We start from the raw sequence: 20,193 nt of genomic DNA on the forward strand, positions 1-20,193 counted from the left end.
TTATTTCTGTTCAATTTGAAATGAGTTTCTGGAAATAGAAATCATTAATACATCACAAACAATATGTACAATCCTTGAAATACTTGTACATGTGATCAAAATCATTTTTCTACTTCTCACATGCTGCTTTCAACCAAGATTAAAACTGACTCCATATTTCTGCCGTGCGCTCTAAATACTAGCACGGAGAATGTATTTACTATTAAAAGGGTTACTTACTAAACCATGAATGAAAATACAATTAGCCCTCTCTACTCAAGGACGCTCTTGTACACTGGGAGATGGGAGTCAGATATGTTGCCATGGCGACTCATGCATCTATGCTATGGCTGAGAAGCATCTGCAGTTTTGGAATCTGAGCGGCTGATTGGTGGAGGAAGGGCGTTGTGATAGTGCGGACGGCCTGTCTCTGTGACTAATGACCAGCAGCGCAGCTGCAGGATAGTGGTGGGCTGTGGGGTGGCTGCCATGGCAACCGGAGAGCAACCCTGTCGCTAGGGCAAGTGGCCCAGGTATGAACACGAAGTCATTCACTTAGGCTCTAAGACCTCCACCCACCACACCCCAAAAACCTCCAGCCTGTTTCTGTCTCTTTGTCTCGTAGCCAGTGAGTATTAGTAGGAGCCAGTAAGCAAGAGGCAAAGTGATGGAAACACTCCGTAAATATCCCCCGAAATTCCCTATGGGAGCACCCCTTGACATGTTTGGCGGTGAATGGGACGTGATGCATGAAGGCCTGCAGAGAGCCATCGCCCCTGGTCATTAATCTGAAGCTCCCCTTGCGGTAGACTGACCTTCCTACGCTGCACAAGGGCCAATTTTCTCTCACGCTGAAAATCCCCAGAAATCTGACCAGGGCATAGGATACAACAACTGCGCAGGATGCTCGCCACTTGTGCTATGATATCACACAAACAAACCACCATGATTGCAATCTGTATGAAATTCATCAGAAAACTACTTTAAAGGTCCCCAATGTAAAAAGTTAGATGTCATCTTTTATTACAAAGCAAGTGTAGCTGCTATATAAATACTGTTAAAGTTTTAAAATGCTCAATCTACAGAGCAAAGCACATAGTACGTATTCACAATGTGTGCCTCTAAACCAGCCGTTAGGACCTCTAGTCACAAGTCACAAGTATACTATATAAAGTGGCACTACAGTGCCATTACAGTCATTACCCAGCTGCAGTGATGGTGCAGCAGATCTGGAAACACTGACCAATCACAGCAGACTGGGCTTTTTGCAGAAAGGGGGGGGGCGTTTTTTGTACAATACAGCATGTAAACATGTTCTATTTAAGGCACAAAAAAAGAAGTATGAACCTGGAAATGAGCATAACATGTGACCTTCAACGGAAAAAGAGTCCCCATATACAATGTTAAGAGGACTGACGATGTGTATTCTATTCTACATATGCTGCTTTAATACTATTAGTAGCAGAGGTGATATTTAACAGAGTATTATTTGACTGGCTACATCTTCTCTGGTCTTGGCAAAGAGATAATATCTACAGAGCCTTGGTGTTGTAAGAGCGAGATAAGGAAAGCAGTAAACATGTTTAATAGAGGTGCTTTTTCTACGTGATAGAGATCTTGCTTGAGTCTAGTGAACTTGTTAAGTTGCCAAACTTGAGCTTAAATCAAATTAAAGAAATAAGAGTAAAATCAATAGCAGTAAAATACTATCATCAGAAAAGAATAGAGGAGCCGAATAGGCGAATGTGTTGTATACCACAATGAGCGACCTGTGAAAACTTTAAAAAGGATCTGCAAATAGTTGAAAACTCGCATAAAAAGTCAATTCAGCGAGTCAGCAATCAAACAATAACTTAACAAATCACTCTGTTAGAGATATGAAACACGAAGCCATTTGAAAGCAGCTTATGTGAACAACAGTTAAGCCGTTGTTATCTGACTTGTTTGTCTTGTTGTGTGTTTTATTCCTCCAGGATAGAAACACTCCTGTCACCCTAAAGCCTCTTGACACTGGACCGGACTGTCACCTGCCACTGCTCGACGCTAAGCCTCAGGCTGACTCACACACTCCAACATAGTCGTGTGAACACCCACAAACAAACGATCACGCACTCCACTAAGATTGAGCCTAAACAACCCTGTCAGGTAAGAAACAACTGGGTCTGGGAGAAAATGTGACTGATGTGAGAATTTAAAGCGCACGCCTGCGGCATTCAGAGATACCTTAGTTCACTTACACTAATAATAATTAGCTCTACCATTGCCAAAAGGTCAATTTCATCAATCTCTTGTAATGAGCACACACACAGCCTTCAATTAGAAATGTGTGCCACCACCCTCATCCCTGACCCAGCTCCAAGTAGGAAACGAGTGATCATATAACATGTATTAATTCTGAGCGCTGGCAACAGATGTGCTAATTTGCCAGGCTCTCTCTATTCATAATAATGTGCCAGCTCCCTCCTCAAAATATGTGCTAATTTGCAAGGGCTCATTGTGGATGTGCTAAACTACCGGCTGACATTTTGTGTGCTAATTTGTCAAGCAGGGACCCCTTTTGGTACTAATTGTGCCAAACTGTGAGTACACTTCCACAGGCCTTGAATTGCTGAAGTCCCAAATGACTTCTGTCTGCTCGCAGTTTCCAACCTCTCCACTGCTCTAAAATTGCGAATGCAACTGAAAAGAAATACTTACCACTGTGAAAATAAGATGTATGAGCACTAAGTGTGCACGCTCGCCTGCAAGCACACAGGCATACGCAGATGCACACACACACAGAAATATGTGCCTGCTCTTGAGATGAGACGAGCTCCTTAAAGAAACATAGGAGTGCAGCTAGAGTCAAATGCTGGTAGTTCTCTAGTATCATCAAACACACACTATACAGAAATAACAGCCTGTTCTGGAGATTAAAGAAGCTACTCACGGAAACATATGGTCACAACTAGACTTTATTATAATGATGTCTTATACTGAAATATACTATTTTTGCTGAAATATACCATACCATCGTCTGTCTATCCAGCTACGTGTGTGCACAGTTTAGAGGAATGTTCTTGAGTTTCGGTTGCCTGCTTAGACAAACATAGAAACACAGTGAGAGGCCGGGAGATGTGTTTTGTTGTGTCAGTACAAACACATTCAGAGGCTGAAGCTTTTTTCCACATGTACACAGAGACAGTGGCTCTCCCTGAATTTTTCAAACGAGGTGTCCAGATGGGGCGACTGAAAAACTTGGGGTGGCACACAAAACCAAAAGCCATAACTGAAATTAAGGAATTCGATTATGCTGTTAATATTTGAAACTATGTCAATATGAGAGTTAAGGAACTGCATACTGATATACTTAAGTGTCTTATTTTACATTTCTAATTATCTGATGTGCACAAATTATTAGTTCCACACATAGACTGTATAATCAACGTAGCAACCATTACCAATTGGTTTGTGGACTGCTGTTTTGAAGCCTTGAGTTCGGCACTTCGGCTGTCACCATCTGGGAATGTGGATCTGACTCATAGACAGTGACGCTTTGCAGTCAAGCAGTCAGCCCCACCCCTGAATATCCATAATGTTGGGCCTTAATAAAATGTCAACAGGTAGATCATTTAAAAAAAAAAAAATCACCAACCATAAAGTTCTCATTTATGTTGAAAATAGCTGTAGAGGCCAAAAATGTTTCTTGTACCAGTTTGTAAACATGTTTATTTCTGCTGTAAAGGTGGACATTTTAACATGGGGTCTATGAGAATTTACTCTAAATTGTAGCAAGCTTCAAGTGGGCATTCAGTGAACTGCAGTTTTGGCACTTCTGCATTGACTTCATTTTTCAGTCTTGGACATTGATGCTTGGTTCTTTGTAAATTGTTTTTGTAAATATTTTGTAAAATATTATGATTGTCCTTTATATAAATTTATATCAAGCAATATTCTAAAATGAACATGAATACTTTCATTTAGGGTTGCATTTAAAAATGACTTCATTTCTGTAAAATATCAGGGAATGCTCTTTGATGACCAAGGTGACATCTTGAAATTGCTTTTTTTTCCTTTTTGAGGTTTTTTTTCATGACCAACAGTGCAAAAGTGAAAGATATTCAGTTTACTTTCATATAATCATTATAAAATGACTTAGATTGTTAAATAATTGCCAACACATTTATTCAATCAATTAATGAGTTGCCATTTTGGCTTGATTCCTTTCATACTCAAGCAAACTACATTGCAAGCAAAGATCACAGAGTTCAATAAATACAGGTTAATTTTTTGTTTTTCAAAAATGCTGCTATCACTCACATTTTCTCTTTTGTTTAAAATGGAAATGTTTTAGTTTTTGTACATTGAAAATACAATAATTACTGAACTAAACCATCACTCTTACTTATTTGTGAAGGTGAAATATGCAGAGCTCATTCAGTACAAATCACATACTTTCTGTCACTCACTACCAACCATTTTTTAGGCATAGAGTCACAACCTAAAGGAAACTGTAAGATCCTTGCTTGCAAAGAGTTAAAATATCTAATAAAGCTTCAGATGCACACAAATCAACAGAAGCGCACAGAGCAGAAGACAGACTGTAACATAACATGCAGAAAGGTGGCAAGGCGTTTTGAGCTCTTCCTCGGGCAGCATTCAGTGCCGTCTGAGAAAGAGCAGTCAAGCTTCAATAAATATTTTCACTCTTTGCGAGCAAACACAAATGTCTTTATGTTGTTTCTCTGTGGGCCACTTTGGAAATCTCTTTCCCACTGTATAATCTGACAGAAAGCTGAGAGTTTGTTAGATTTTTGAATGCATCCTCCCCACCTGTCCAAATATTCCAGGGTATAACATGAAATATTCAGTGTATTACGATGAAAGCCAGATTTAAACAAACAGGAAATGGTATGTAAACAATGCAGTTATGATGTCCTGTTTATTGCAGCTGTGGCATGAAAGTGTTTTAGTGAAAACAAATATTGTTTGCCTGATGCACATGCATTTTGGGAAAAATACAGTGACTTTCACACACTGTGGTTTTTATGAGCCTTAGAGCTCTCACACTTCGTATCTGACTTCCAAGTATAAACACTAGTATTCCCAAAACTGCCGTCACAAGGTTATAAAGTTCAAGTAAATAACACAAATCCCAAAACTGCAGTCAGGAGCTTTTTTCCTGCCAACACAGAAAATATGTGATTTGGCTCTAATATACAGGCCATGGGGAGTGAGGGGGACCAGTTATTGAACAGAATGCTTCCCGATGCTTCATGCCTCACCTGTCTCTGCCATTTTTCTTTCTATGCTCCATAATTTTTCTCTCCTTTATCAAACGGCCACACGCACACACACACACACACACACGCACACACACACACACACACGTACACACACTGCCTTCCTCACTCCCACTGATTAGAGTACATCTCATGGTGGCCTCGGCAGGTGACAGATGGCGACCTCACAGCACTGCTCACTGTAAACTGAGTTTTAATCAAGCCTAAGCACGTGTGAGAGATGCTAATTATCCACTGCAGGCTAAGAGAGGCGGGAGTCCAGCCTCGTTGTGACTGTGCATGTGCATCTCTGGTTTGCTATCACTGTCCCTATCGTGATAAAAAAACGCATTATTATTCATTTATGGCGTTGCAGCTGAAGAGTACGAGGCAGGATGGACTGAGTGTCTCGAGTGTCCCTGGATACTCCTACCCTGAAGCTGTATCGCTCTCCAAAATAAATATAGATGAGAACTTGACTAACAGTTATCTTTGAGTCTTCAAACAAACTATCTGAATGTGAAGCAGCGGGATTTCCAAATGTCTCTTGGCATACTTGCCAGAAGAGTCTCATACTGTTGTGCGTTAGACAGTGGTGCCCCAAAGGCGAGGGGGGCATGGACCTCTAATATGACTGCTGGCCCACTCACGCGAAAACCACAAAACAAGACAACCTGAAGGCTCATCTATAATCTCTATTTGCTATGGAAATAGATATTTTAGTTTTAACGTTGTTAACGTTACTGTCCTCAAACCTCCATGAACTCTTTAGGATGGCATAGATACAGCCAATAGATGGCATCAGTGGGCGGGGTAAAAATTTTCAGGCAACAACAAACAAGGCAACAATGAAGGAAGTCATGTATAGGGATGCACTATTATATTTGCACATAATCTATGTTGGCAGATATTGGCTTTAAAACTAAATATTGGAACTGGCCAATTTCTGCTGATATCATAAACCACTATTTATTATTATCATTATTATTATTATTATTGACAAAGTGAAGATGTTCAAAACATCCCTAGAGTTGAAGTATTTTTCTAATTTTGCACGATGAACAAATATTTCATATATTGAAAAGCACTGTATTTTATGTCTCAATTTGCTGGTGGGTCATCATGATAAGAGTATAATATGATGTTAACTCCACTACAGAAAAGACTCGACGATCACGAAAATTAAATCAATCTTGGTATCTGTTATCGGGCAATTAGGTTGTTATGTATCGTCAAAAAAATCCAATATAGTGCATCCCTAATAATGCACCTTTTACCAGAGGTAGGGCTGTAGACAACAGTGGTCTGTGGGGCTATTTAGATACAATGCGACATGTAGACAGAGAATTCCCTTTACTGTATCACCAATTTGTCCTGTTCCAATTTTTTTTAAATTTCTTTGTAAATTCCTACGGTTGTATCTGGCTTGAACTATGCTACACTGCCCTCATGATCTCTGGTGGTATGGTTCCATTTTGTCCTAATTTGTAAGCTTTCAGAAAACATGCACAAATACAAATGCAGAGTATGTGCAGAATGCGCCATCTATGTCATATCGTACCTAACGTTAGGCATAACTTAACCCTAACACATCCATTGGTACCAATTATGTTACACAGCTTGTTAGGAAGGGAGCTAATATAATGCTCCAAAATTAGGCTAAATTTTGCAAGGGAACAACTGGTCATGTTCAAAGAGGTCCCTCAAATCCTGACCTCAAGATGTTTAAATGAAAATAGGTGCTATGAGTGCCCACAAGTCCTCCCTTAACTTGAGAGGGCTTGTTCCCAGTAAATGTTTTATTCCATACAATCAATGTCTTCCTTCAAAGCTGTATATCTGTCTTATTAAGGAAAAGGATAATTGAAGGATAGATTGTTGTGGAACTCAAATATTAACTGTACATATATAAGTCTACGCGCATCAAACAATTAGTATCATTATCTGTTAGAAGAAACCAAAGTATATTGAGATGTGATTCTTTAACTCTCCATATTTATAGATTTCAACTACACCATACACTTCAACAGCATAATTGAATTCCTGAATTTCAGTCATAGCTTTTGGTTTAATGCAACACCCCAAGATTTTCAGTGGCTCGATGTGGTGACCCCTATGAAAAACTTCTGAAAGCACCACTGGTGATAAGAGGATAAAGTTACATCTCTCATGCATTTAACATGTATCATATGCAGCCGACTTTGGAACAGAGCTGAAAAGAAGTTCAATTTATACGTTGCAATTAGGTCACAGCAAATTACACTAGACTCGATCGTCCTCTTTGCTCCCCCTCACCGCTCTCATTCCCATTCTCACTGTTCTCCTGCTCATCAAAACGGCCCTGTATTACACTCTTTCCATTGTAATTTTGCACAAAATGGCTGTAAAATTAGACTTTCCTTCTTGTAGAAGGGCAGATGTTATCTTCCATCAGAGCCAAAGGTCAAGAATTAATTCAGGAGCCGGCTCTTTAATGCTCTCAGCTGAGTTTTCGTAGGGTGATGGAGCAAGACAGAGAGGGAGAGAAAGGGACGTTTTACAGGAGTCCAGTAATCTGATTATAATAATTTTAATCTTCATAAATTTATAAATACTTGCACAGCAGGTGGTTATTATTTGCAGATAGGTAATGACATAGAAGCTGGTAAACACTGACTCTAATATCCCATAAAAATATGATGTCAAGTATGAATATATAAAGCAGTTCACACAATAACACACAAATTTAAATGCAATCTCACTTTGATTCGTTGCAAGTGGTTTGCAGTGCATTTAAACTGGAGTTCTTGTTAATCCGTATGATATCTACAGTATATTGTCTCATCAAAGCCATTTCTGCCTTGAAAAGACCATTTAAGCCTTGAGACAAATGAGTATTGTGTATATAAAGTAAGCCATGGTGATAAAAGCTATAACACAGTGTTTTATTCCAGGATTGGGGGCAAGTTCAATGGAAACCTGAGTCTGAAAAAAGGTATTCTTTGCTTTGAAATTCAAAAGGTACAATAGGAAATAGAGGTTTGGAATGTGGATGTCATGTGAGGATTCGTGCCTTTGTGCGCAAGGACAGTGAGACCAGGGGAAGAGGGGAAGCGAGGCTTGATGATAGTGAAAAGAACAAAGTAGAGGGGAAGGACCAGGAGACAAGCTGAGAGCCAAAGGGAGAGAAAGACGACACGGAGAGAAGGGCAGCGGAGGACAAAGGAAGGAAAAATGGAGAAAAGGGGGAGAGAAAATGGGCTCTATTTTTTTTTTGGATTTTGTATATTGATTCGATGCTGAGGGTTCTCCTCCTTCTCAGCCCGTCAGATGTGTTTAGAAAACAACAGGTGATGGCCGTGATGTCTAAAGTCAGAGTGAGCTGCAGGACATACGCAGATGGCAGAGCGTGCTACCAAACAGAGGAGAGTTCGGAGACAGAAACAGAGGGAGAGAGGGAGGGGCATGACAAAAAAACAGATGAGCGAAGGAAACGAAGAGGGAGAAATGGAGAATAAAAGAGGTCACTGGAGGCAGATAAAAGACACTCAATTAAACGACTGAATGGATGGCCCATTAGACCTGAACGGACACCTGCATCCTCCCCCTCCTCTCCTTCAGCCACAGGGCAGGAAAATGTCAGCTCTTGCTTTGGGTTCATCAGCCTCCCATCAGCCACCGCTGTACACACGCTAGCTGATAATCAGAGCTACAGGTACAAGTCAATAAGCTCCACTTCGCCGCAAAGGTGTGTCGATTTTTCTCGCCCGTTCTACAAACACACACAGGCAATTGCATAGTAGCAGGGAGAGAAAGAAATCAAAAAGACCTGCGTGCTGACTTTAGAGAGGGAAAACAGCCAGAGGCTTACCAAAGTTCCTCAAATATGCATTTTTACCTCAATAAATAGGAAAAGATCTATTGAGGTTGAATGTAAAAAGAGCTGGTAGGAAATCAAGAGTCCTGTTCTAATCTCTCTTCTGATCTGCAGTCTGCTGTTTTATTTCACAATTTCTCACATTCATTCACACCCTGCTAGGCAGGAAATTCACTGTCTTTTGTCATGTTCAAAAAGCAACGGCCGGGCACATCTTATCGGTAGCTGTGCGAGGGAAACAGAGGCGATGGGCTTCATTATGTCTCTTCAAAATCTTAAAAAAACTGATTGTGAAATGATGAGAAGTCAATCCAAGCTGTACAGTCCGCAGTAATGCTTTGTGTGCTGATAAGGGATCGGTGGGTCATATCAAACAAATGTGCGTCGTTTCGCGCGTGGGCGACTACCAGCAGAACCCCGACGAGAGCTCCTGCAGCCAACTAATGTAGTTAGTTTAGCATAACAGCTTGTTTACCAAAATTAGTTTTAATTCTTCAACTAAAGGCTTTCGTGCTCTGCTCTGGCCCATTTCCATTAGCTGTCACAAATGCTTTCTCTCCTGTGCTTATTCTCCTCTCCTCTCACCCTTCCTTTCACAAACACCTTCAAAACAAAGAGATTGGAGGAGCGATTTAGAGAAAGCTACACAAACACTTAAAATTCCTGCGAGCAAGAGGAAAAAAAAGGATGGGGAAAAAAAATGAAATTCAACGTGGCAGGGGGAGTCGTTTGCATAGCCCTGGTGGATTGTGGACAATAGAGTGTCATGCTGATTCAAAGAACATGATTTTAGGTAAGCCTGCCTCAATACGTCCTCCCACAGAGCCCATTTCCCCCTCTGTCCTTGGTTCACACAGAGAAATGTTCATACATCCGACCGACTGTGCTGTCAATGGGAGCCCGGGTTCTTGCTTTCTCTCTTTCAGTCAACTCGCCCGCCCTCCTCCTCCTCTTATTCCTCATTCAGCTGGCTGGAGATGAAGGTGAATCACCACATCCTAACCTGATCGCTGCCTCGCATCATAGCCAACGCAGGAGGGCTTTCTGTAATCGATTGACTTCTGGATCCTGTGTAGTTTGGATGTCGGTGCTTTCATTTATGCACCTCTGAATACCTTTACTCGGCCAGTGTGCTTGGAATTCAAACTGCTCCTGTTTACTGGACGCGTTAAGACAGTTTCAAATCTATACATCAACCGCATGGAAACAATCACACATATGAGCGCTCTAGAAATAAACACATCCAACAAATGGCTTCCTTCATGTATTAATAATTAGAATAAATAGACAGTAAACATTAACTCTGGCTCCCAATCATTACCAGCTTCTATAATACAAGCCATGTTTGTTTCCCTCCATTATGCAAACACTTAATAGTTAATTACAACGGTTAAGCTCCAGTGAAGTTTCACATGTTACTCCCACACATGACGCAAAGTGTGGCACGATATTGCAACAAGGCACATATATATATCACTCCACTTTCAGCAGAGCCAGTTCAGAATGGATATCACGCAGAGAGTAAATGACGGACTGAGTTTGGAACATGTCAAATCTGTGATATAAGTGTGATAATGTCTATATCATAACCATATACGCCTGCTACGTCCCTAAGGTCGTCATTAATTCAAAGTCACATGCATTATTAATCTAAACCTACACATTCTTCTCATAGTACATATTTGGTTTTTTTTTATAGTTTACGTGTTTGCATTCTCACAGATGGTAACCTGTGATGGATACACACAGGAGGGGGCCATCCGGGACTTGGCACTGGTTTCTTGCAGCGCTGCCAGATTCTTCCTTTTTTTTCATTATTCCTCTTAGCAATACAAACATATTGATTTTTATTGATTCCCACCACTTTGCAGTCTACTGGAAGTGGAGACAGCCAACTATGTAATAAGACAATAAATGTATGAGATCCTAATAAAAATAAATTTTTGGTTTGGTTCCCCGAGGAACTACAAAGATATTTGTGTTTTTTACCGTTTCTCTTTCCTGCAAAAGCTTTTTCATGTATATCTGTAGTCCTGGCTCTCTGATACTACACTGCTGACATTTATTCAGAGCTGCAGTACATGACTCCTGGCCTCCCACTATATTTCCACAACACACTCTCCTGTCCTTTCTGTCTCTCTTCACAGAAGCCATCAGAAAACAGTAATAAAAGACCACAACTGAGAGTGGGCTGAGAGTGGACTGCTCAGAGGCAAACTAATCTATCTTTACTTTGTATCTGCTGGCCTCAACACTCACTGTTTTTCTGTTCTCGCTCACACTTTACACAGACTCCCTCTCTCTTTCTCTTGCTTTTTTCCCTCTCTTAACAAACACACTTGCTTTTCTTTACACCTCTCATTGACTTCAAATTTCCTTCCATTTCCCACGGTGGGATTGTGAGAAGGACAGCTCGGCACGCGTTTTAAAAAATGCAAAAAAAAATATTCCTTGGGAGCTTTTTCAGATCTGACCTTCAGTCAGCTCTAAGCCTGACAAGCAGGCAGTAAGACACACTGCAGGGCTCATCTCGAGGGACAGTTTCACAGAACAATTGCACATATAACCTCTAACCCTTCCAATACGCAGGGATATGCCAGAGTGGCAATGACAGGGCGTGATAGACTGTGAATAATAATAAGGACTAAAGCCATCCAAAAGGAAGCAGAACATAGGACTCAAAATGTATTTGATTTTTAAAAATAGACAACATGTCAGATGTGGCAGTTGTACTAGAACTAAGCAAACAAGGTCAATCATCTAAAGCCTCCTCCGTGCAAATAATCTTTTCCGAAGCGGCTGGAAAATCTCAAAAAATGGACTAAATGCTAAGCACAACAGGAAAACTAATTTCATACCTCACAGATATTTTCCATTTCAAAATGCCAAGAAATCTGTACCCTGAATTAATCACCATTGAGCCTTTTGTAACTGAGGCATGACAGCAAGACCTTCAAAGTCTCAGGAATGTAAACATGTTTAAGAAATCCATCTCGATAGTTCCCCGCTTCAAGCCCATGTGTGGTGCTGCATGCTAATGGAAGGCAGATCTCCCTTTTTTGTTCTTGAAACCCACGGTGGGTATTTTTAAACCGTGGAAATCATTTGCCAGTAGAGAGGAGATAGTTTCATATTTCTATAAGCTATAGCGCAGCCAAGTGACACATGAATATTTTAAGCAGCTTTGTGCCTATTTAAATGTGTTTGCTGCGAACGTGCTGGCAGTGGGCCAGGGCACAGGGTGTTATCCTTAATTCCTGCAATCCCAAACTAAACTCTGTGCTGATAATTCGGCGCTGGCGGAAAAGCAAAAGCAAATAAAGTCAATTAACAATAAACTCCCCTTGAATTTGTTCCCTCTGCCCTTGCTTGTTCTTGACAACCTTGTAATTTCGCCACCATAACACAGTTGAGGGACTGAAGAGTGTTAAATATTAGAAATGCAATAAGGGACCTTTATCCTGGCAGTGCATTGTGGAAGCAGTTAGATAAACAGAGCTTTCACCAGAGGGGATAGTGTCTGTTGCCAGAGGACTGAGAAAAAAATGACTTGATTTCCTTTCCAAAATGAAAAACAATGTTGTGTTTTAGTCATAAATATTCCCAGACATATCTGTTTTGGGAAAATATAAACATAACCAGGAAATAAACACACAAAATGAGCATCTCTGAGTCAACAGTGCTTTCAGCAGCAGTTGACAGCCCAGGGACATACTGCGTCTGCAAATGCGGCTTGAAGATGGCGGTGATAATGTTATCACTCAACCTCACAGCCGCAGACCAACTATGGTCATCAGAGTTTAAACATTATCTCAATTTCGTTGTTGATTTTTCTTTCTGTTTAACTTCTCCTGGAGGTGTTTAATGAAATGGAAACACGTATTTAAGTAAAACTCGATCAGCTTTGATGGAATGTGATGAGTCATTGCTACCTAACTGAGTATTTGTTACAGGGACAGCTGAATAAGATCATGGACATATAGCGCTATTTCCATCGAAGAATGTAAAACAAGCTCCCTTTATTCTAGTCTGCCAGTTAGCTGACACATAATGCTATAGAACGTGGGTTTTCAACAAAAGGTCTGGAACCCCTAGGGGGTCCTCTGAGGTACAGGAGGGGCATCGCAAAATTATTGTTTGAGTCATGTTTCGATTTGTTTTATCCACAAACATTCAAATCTGTCTTAAAACACACATTAAAATGAATATCAAAGATAAATTGTGTTTTTCATCTAAAAAAAAAAAAGTATTTTAATTTTTAAATGTATTTTATAAAATAATTTACAGCAGTGGTTCCCATCAGGTCCAGCCGGTCGGTAGCATTACATTTAATATCCACACATCTAATATATGAACATATCTAATATTTATTATCTAATATATTAACATATCTTCAATTTTATTTCATAAAATGTAAACAACATGTCGGCTTAGGACACAAAGAAATAAGACAAATTGTGAGAGTAAACAGAAATGGCACTTCAAAATAAAAGCTCTGCGCCAGAAATTCACAGTACTTAAAATTAAAGTGTTTTGGGTTTTTTTTTCAATAAACTCGACACATTCAAAAGGCAATGCAAGCCATTCAGAATGGACCCACAACCTACTAGTTAAGAACCACTGATTTACAGTACACAATGTTGATGATAGACCAACTGGTACCTATGAATCCTTGTGCAATCATGTTAGATATCTAATGCTAAATCACTGTGCGGCACCTGGACATAACAGCAAGACAAACTAGTTAGCTATCCAGGTTTGCAATAGTATGAGATTTCACTGTATGATAACCATCTCAGAAAATGTTGCGGTGTCACAATATCATGGCAATACAGAATTATTATTATTATTATCATTTACAATTATTCTAAATGAATAAAAATGTTTTTATTTGAACAAATGTTTTATTACTGTAACTGAGTCTTGAAACCATCTTTTAAAAATTAAAGTATGTGTAAATAGACTCCCTTTTGAAAATAGCTCAAATAAAGTTGAGATTCCTCTTCCAGCTACATTTCTCTGTATGACATCAGTTTACATACCACAGCAACCCTATAACTAACATTTTTGCACTATTTAAACATCTTGGGCAATTGTGTGTATTATTATTCCTCGTGTATCGCCATTCTTGTGAGCCAAAATAAATCATTTTATTCTTTTGGACCAAGAGACTCTATAATATATATCCTCCACCTAAGAAACAAACATGACGTATAAATATATGAATCTGCCCAAAATTATTTTTTTAATATCTTAGTATTGTAGGCTATGCATCATAAAGGGTATGTTTATACATGGTAATCCAAGCCGCCATACACATTATTGTAGGCATAGTTTAATATGACACTTAATTTTAAACAGTAGGGGTGTCTGCTCCGTCTCTCTTTCAGCTAAGGGACCCTTGACCTAAAAAATGTCGAACACCCCTGCACTATTGATTAATGCAACCCTGAATTTCCACCTTCAAAACCATCAAAACCATGTTCAGTTTTACATGCCACGCTGCTAAGCTGTTACATATCATTTTAAGTGGACATTTTGCAGCTTTTTCTGTAGCCTACAATGAATGGGTGGATGTGGAGAGAAAACCAAAGTGGCAATTGAAAAAAACGTTTTGTTCTAGGAGACCCTTCTCAGTATCAGCTGCTTCAAAGTCTCTTTCATTGCTCCCAAAAGGCAAGCATAAACTTGTTATAAATAGAGAATCTTATCTCAAGCGTGTCTTATTACGCTTTGTAAGGGCTGCACCGGGCCTATTTCAGTATCTAAGTGAATGAATTACCTGTAAGATTTATAAATGAGGAACACTGAACACAATAATTCATGTCTGGGTGGAAATTAGCTCAGCATATTTGCCTGCAGCTGGTGGCCAGAACACTTCTGTTTTTGTTTTATTCTCTGACACTTGTCGCTCTACGTTGTGGGGCCGTGGATGCTGTGAATACAAAGGGCTGACTATGCTTTGGTGTTACAGTGTGTGTGTGTGTGTGTGTGTGTGTGTGTGTGTGTGTGTGTATGTGCACATGTAAAGGTCTCAGCCTGACAGGAGAACAGTAGTTGTACAATGTGAGCCGTCTGTCTAGGCAGAATGGAACTTGGGGCAGGAAGGGAACAGACAGACCCAAGGGAGCTGACCTCCTCATTTAGCCAGCCTCCTGCAGGAGCAGCTGGGATTTTCTGCTGAGCAAGCACATCCTGCAGGACAGGAAATGCATGGGGAAAAGGACCAATAGGCTCCAATTGTCTCTCAAGGCATTTTTGTATTTCTCCTCTCTCACACACACTGACATACATTTTCTTTTGTGTGATAAAATCACCCACACACAAGTCTATCGTCGTCTATCTTTCTCTTTCGGAAACTCGGCTCTTTTACAAGAAAACACAGACAGATATCATCGTTTCTAAAGAGAATGAATTACACAACACGAAATGGAGCCATCTTACAACAGAAAGATGAAACGTGGCTGCTACTTGACTGACAGAGATAATGCTGTACAAAAAAACCTTCAGACTTAAGCTTTTACAGAAGAGTCTATTAAAAAAACATCAGCATTGAGCTTTTTGTGCAGCAACAGGCAGCAAGCCGCGCTGCCAGGGTCGCTATCCGTGGTGCTGAACAGGCAGATGGATCAGCGGCTTGTTTGGCCGCCGGTTCAGGACCACGGACAGCAACCAGCCGTTTCTAGCCGCGTTCCCGGCCGCAGCACTGCCACCAGAACACCAGCAAAATCAGGCTTCACCTCAGAGCAAAAGATTTCAGTGACATGAATCACCTCTTATCTCTTGTGGTTATGTGTCGTGCCACTGATGCCGGATGCCTTGCAGATCGTGTCAGTAGACGGCATATTGGGTATGAGCCATGGCGAGGCAACTCCACATCTAATCTTATAGTATTTGACATTATCAAATTACCATAAAAATTCCCTCCAAGGTGTATCTTATCAATTATTCCCCCACAGTTTCTCCCGGGGAATTTAGTCATCATTTGCCGGCTTGGAAACTTTCGTGTCAAATACTGTTATGCAGGGACTTTTTGCCGTCCCCCAAGGATTACTGAATAGACGCCGGGCGACTGTCAGACAACGTGCGAGACGGGAAATCGCTCATCGGAGCTGAGGATGCAGCAGGAAGACAAGCACATCCCGTTGCCATAGCGGCGGCTCTTGCGGACGCGGCCTGACTCTTAAACAGGACCCTCGGGGGAATTGGGGGATTGTAAGGATGTGTTGTCAACACTTGATGACATCCGCTGTCAGGGGGGGCTCCCCTGTCACTCCAAAGATGTTCTCTGTAGCCTACATTCAACAGAAAGCGGTAAAATAAATAAATAAAAAAAAATAGAGAGACGGATCTAATTAGGCAACACACGAAACCTCAAGGGACCGTGATTTAGTGATTTCAGAGCAGGGATAAAGGCAGTTTTGAAGTTATGAATCGGCGACAATGCGCCGTAGTGGCAACTGTTGAAGAACTACTATAATAATCAACATTAATTAGGATATGTTCTTCCACCAGGCGATATTATAGTTCCTAAAAGGAAGAGGATCTATCAATTTTTAGACTAATAAGAAACACAAATCAGATTACTGTTTCTGTATTTTAATTTTACATTTCTGTGGCTTCCAACGTGACTCAGCCAAACATCACTGAAAACCGGAACTATTAGTTTCATCGATGCCAATAATGTTATAAAAACCACAGGGATTCCCGGTGAATAGCAGTTCGGTGGATTTAAGGGTGAAAAGTACTACCCGGCATATGTATCGATCGGCCCTTGTGACAGATCAGAGTGACTGATCCGCACCCCGCGTGTAACGTTTACATGTAAACATCTACCGCAGAGGACATGTTGGGGTGTCAGCAGTTTAAAAGGCCGTGGAGATGCGTGTGGAGTGCGTGAGGATACCGGATAGATGTAAGTCTGGTGGTGATGAGTTTCATCAGCTGTTCAGATCCGTGAACTGTTGCATAGGAGTGCTCCTTCTCTAACAGTGGATTTTCAAAGTTACTGTAAGATTGATTTCCAGGCTCGTGCAAAACACCATTCATCCGTCATGGTGTGATGTACTCAGCGAAAAGCCTTCGAAATACTGTTACAAATGAGATTTAAAGTGTAAACTGCTCATTAACAGATATGATTCTTCACAGGTCAAATTGTTTTGCCAACTAAAGCGAGGCAAGAGTGAGACAGAAATGCCTCGATACATCTGCTTTTGCATCCCGTGATTTCATTCACTGTCCACATTCACATATGCAGTTCGCGTGATCAGACATGGTTACACAGGATATCGTATTATAAACAAACAAGATTCTTACCAAATCTTAAAACGTGTGGCATCCCGCGAGAGTAACCAAGAAACAGCAGCAGAAGCGGGATCAGCCTGAGGTTGGACCTGAAAACGAGACTGCTTATCATCAGATGATGGGAGGTAATCTTCATGTTGTTTTTAAAAAAATGCACAGTGGTTTAATCCCCCCGGTGCGCGGGTTCGATTCCCCCGTAATTCTTCTACGCTCGTTGGGCAAGGCAGGGTGACGGCGGCCCTGGATGCGCAAGATCACGGCATGGTCACTTGCGCTTTCCCTAAATCCATTAGCAGTCCCGGCATGATTCCTTCCCCTTCCCCTTCTCCTTCTCCTCCTTCACTGCGCCAAGAAACAACAATCCTCCGGGTCGAGGGACGGCGGGACATCCATGTCGAAGGGTACGGATCCAGTGGGGAGGGGGGAGCCCGAGCATGGGCTGTAGGTACGGTACTGGAGAGGGTTGGAAAGGTGCTAGAGAGCGCCGAGCAGAGGATACAGCAGCGATATACAGCCCCCTATGAGGCGCTCTGGGTTGCTTACGCTCCCATTATACTGCACTGCTGCACAGGCTCTGACGTCGAGCCAAGGTTAGTGTTGTGAACGCGCACCAGAGACAGACGGAGAGAGAGCGAGGGAGAGGGGAGAGAAAAGGGAGATGGATATAAAGATAGGAGAGATGACAAAGACAGAGATGGGTGGATGGGAAAGAGACAGAGAAATACGGGGAGAGAGAAGCGGGGAAACTTTATTTCAGGCTGTAGTACAGTGATACTCAACTGACGGCCCGCGGGCTAATTTGGCCCCCCATAGGATGCCAACCATTTTCTAATTCACAATAAAAATGACGTGATTCACGCTATGAATTGTTTTTTTTGTACATTTAGTAATTTAAGGTTTTTTAAAGCATCAAAATAGAGCTTGTTTATGTTTTTTTAAAAAAAGTGCCGGTGGAGGATCCCTGCACCCCCCGACAGAGGTCCTTGCTAAGCCCCTAATATCGTAAAACCCGAGAAACATCCTAAAATTCTAGAAACGTCCTAAAATATAAACGTCAAACAATCCGAGAAAATCCTAGAGACATCCTAAGGTCCTAGAAATGTCCTAAGCAACGTCCTAGGGTCCTAGAAACATCCAAAAATCCTAGAAATATCCTAAAGTCCTAGAGACGTCCTAAAACCCAAGAAATGTCCTAAAATCCTAGAAAAAGCCTAAAATAATCTAAAATTTTGCTAAAACACTTGAAATGTCCTAAAGTCCTACAGATGTCGTAAAATCCCCAAAACATTCTAAAGTCTTGGAAACGTCCTAAAATCCAAGAAATGTCTTAAGAATCTGGAAATGTCCTAAAGTCCTAGAAATATCCTAAAATGTCCTAAAATTGTGCTAAAATCCTAGAAATGACTCTAGGACTTTAGCACAGTTCTACAAATACTTTAAAATCCTAGAAACGTCCTAAAATCCCAGAAACATGTATGTGGCTGCTGCAACTGGCCCCTGGACTCCTTTAATTTTGCAAATGTGGCCCCCAAGCAAAGCAAGTTGAGTTTTCCTGTTGTAGTATCTCTGTTACCTGCATAACTTGCTGTCAAACCTGCATGCATCTAGATATGTGTCAGCAAAGATGCAATCTTTGAAGTGCACACCAACACTAACTTCAGTTAGAATCCTGACTTCAAATAAAAAATAGCAAAGCATATTTGTACAAGATGATGAAAATAAAATTATTATACACTGGTCAAATGTGATCATCTTATAATAAAATTGCACATGTTTACTAATATGTTTTTTTCCTTGTTTGTTAGACCAGGATCTCTATTCAGCACCATGGACAGAGACCCAGCAAGCCTGCATATCAGCCACAGAAAGCATTGAGAGGCTGAGAGACATTAAGATCTTGCTCAGGGTTCAGCAATCCAACAATCAGCCAATTTCCACACTACAGAATGTGGAAGCTTTTCTCTAATTCAGTAGACAACTTCCCATACAGACATATGCAGAAATAACTATAAAAACACTGCGTTGCACACAATAACTGGCCAAGCTCTGCACACACGAGATATAATCTCATGCCTGCAGGATATCATTGCACTGTTTTCCCTCCTTTATACTCAGGTAGGACATGTAGGCCCACTGAGTGTTCTGTCATTCACAAATTCCCTTTCTCTTTTATGGGATATCAAGCAACAACCTTTCAACAATTTCCACCATCATTCCAGAAATGTGGGAGGAGTGGGATGAAAGGAATTAAAATTGGCAGAACAGCAAATCCGTAATATCGACAGAAGCTGCTGAAAGGCGCGAATATTTAACCTATGCAAATAACTCCACTTTAGACTTGAAAGCCTTCCAGCAACAGACTATTCTCGAGTGTGAGCCATCCTCCGATGTGAAGGTATGTGTGGCACACACACACAAAGGCACCAGTGCTGGTTAAATTTCACGGGGGGGAAGACACGCAATATCTCTTGAGATTCTAAGTAGACCTATCGCTTTTCTATCTGATTAGCGAGTTCAAACGAGGCTGTATCCTATAGAATGCAAGGCACTGAGAGGATGGATATCTGTAGCTCTTGTGTGGGTCTACATGCTATTGATTTAACACTACATGCACCTTATCAGCATCCGCCCCCAATGAGCAAGCTCTTCATGGGCCAGTGCACCAGCTGGAGCTCTATAGGTACAGTGTAGCACCCCCACCCCAAGAGGGTGAAGGACTATTTAATCCCAACGGAGATGTGAAAGGAGGTCTTTGATCGGCACCACCAGAGTCCAAAGCCTGGATGAACACCG

General features: G+C 41.1%; 1 protein-coding gene across 2 annotated transcripts in view; it reads right to left on the reverse strand.

Moving 5' to 3' along the window:
• LOC121955375 (glutamate receptor ionotropic, kainate 2-like) overlaps positions 1-17,901 on the reverse strand; it is a 72,178-nt gene extending 54,277 nt beyond the window's left edge. For both annotated transcript variants that reach the window (XM_042503308.1, XM_042503307.1), the window contains exon 1: positions 17,413-17,901. In XM_042503308.1, the coding sequence (XP_042359242.1) occupies positions 17,413-17,536 (124 nt within the window). In that variant the 5' untranslated portion in view covers positions 17,537-17,901. The remainder of the gene's footprint in view (positions 1-17,412) is intronic.
• Between the last annotated feature and the right edge of the window lie 2,292 nt (positions 17,902-20,193).

The sequence above is a fragment of the Plectropomus leopardus genome, chromosome 16, assembly GCF_008729295.1.
Source record: "Plectropomus leopardus isolate mb chromosome 16, YSFRI_Pleo_2.0, whole genome shotgun sequence".
NCBI lineage: Eukaryota > Metazoa > Chordata > Actinopteri > Perciformes > Serranidae > Plectropomus > Plectropomus leopardus.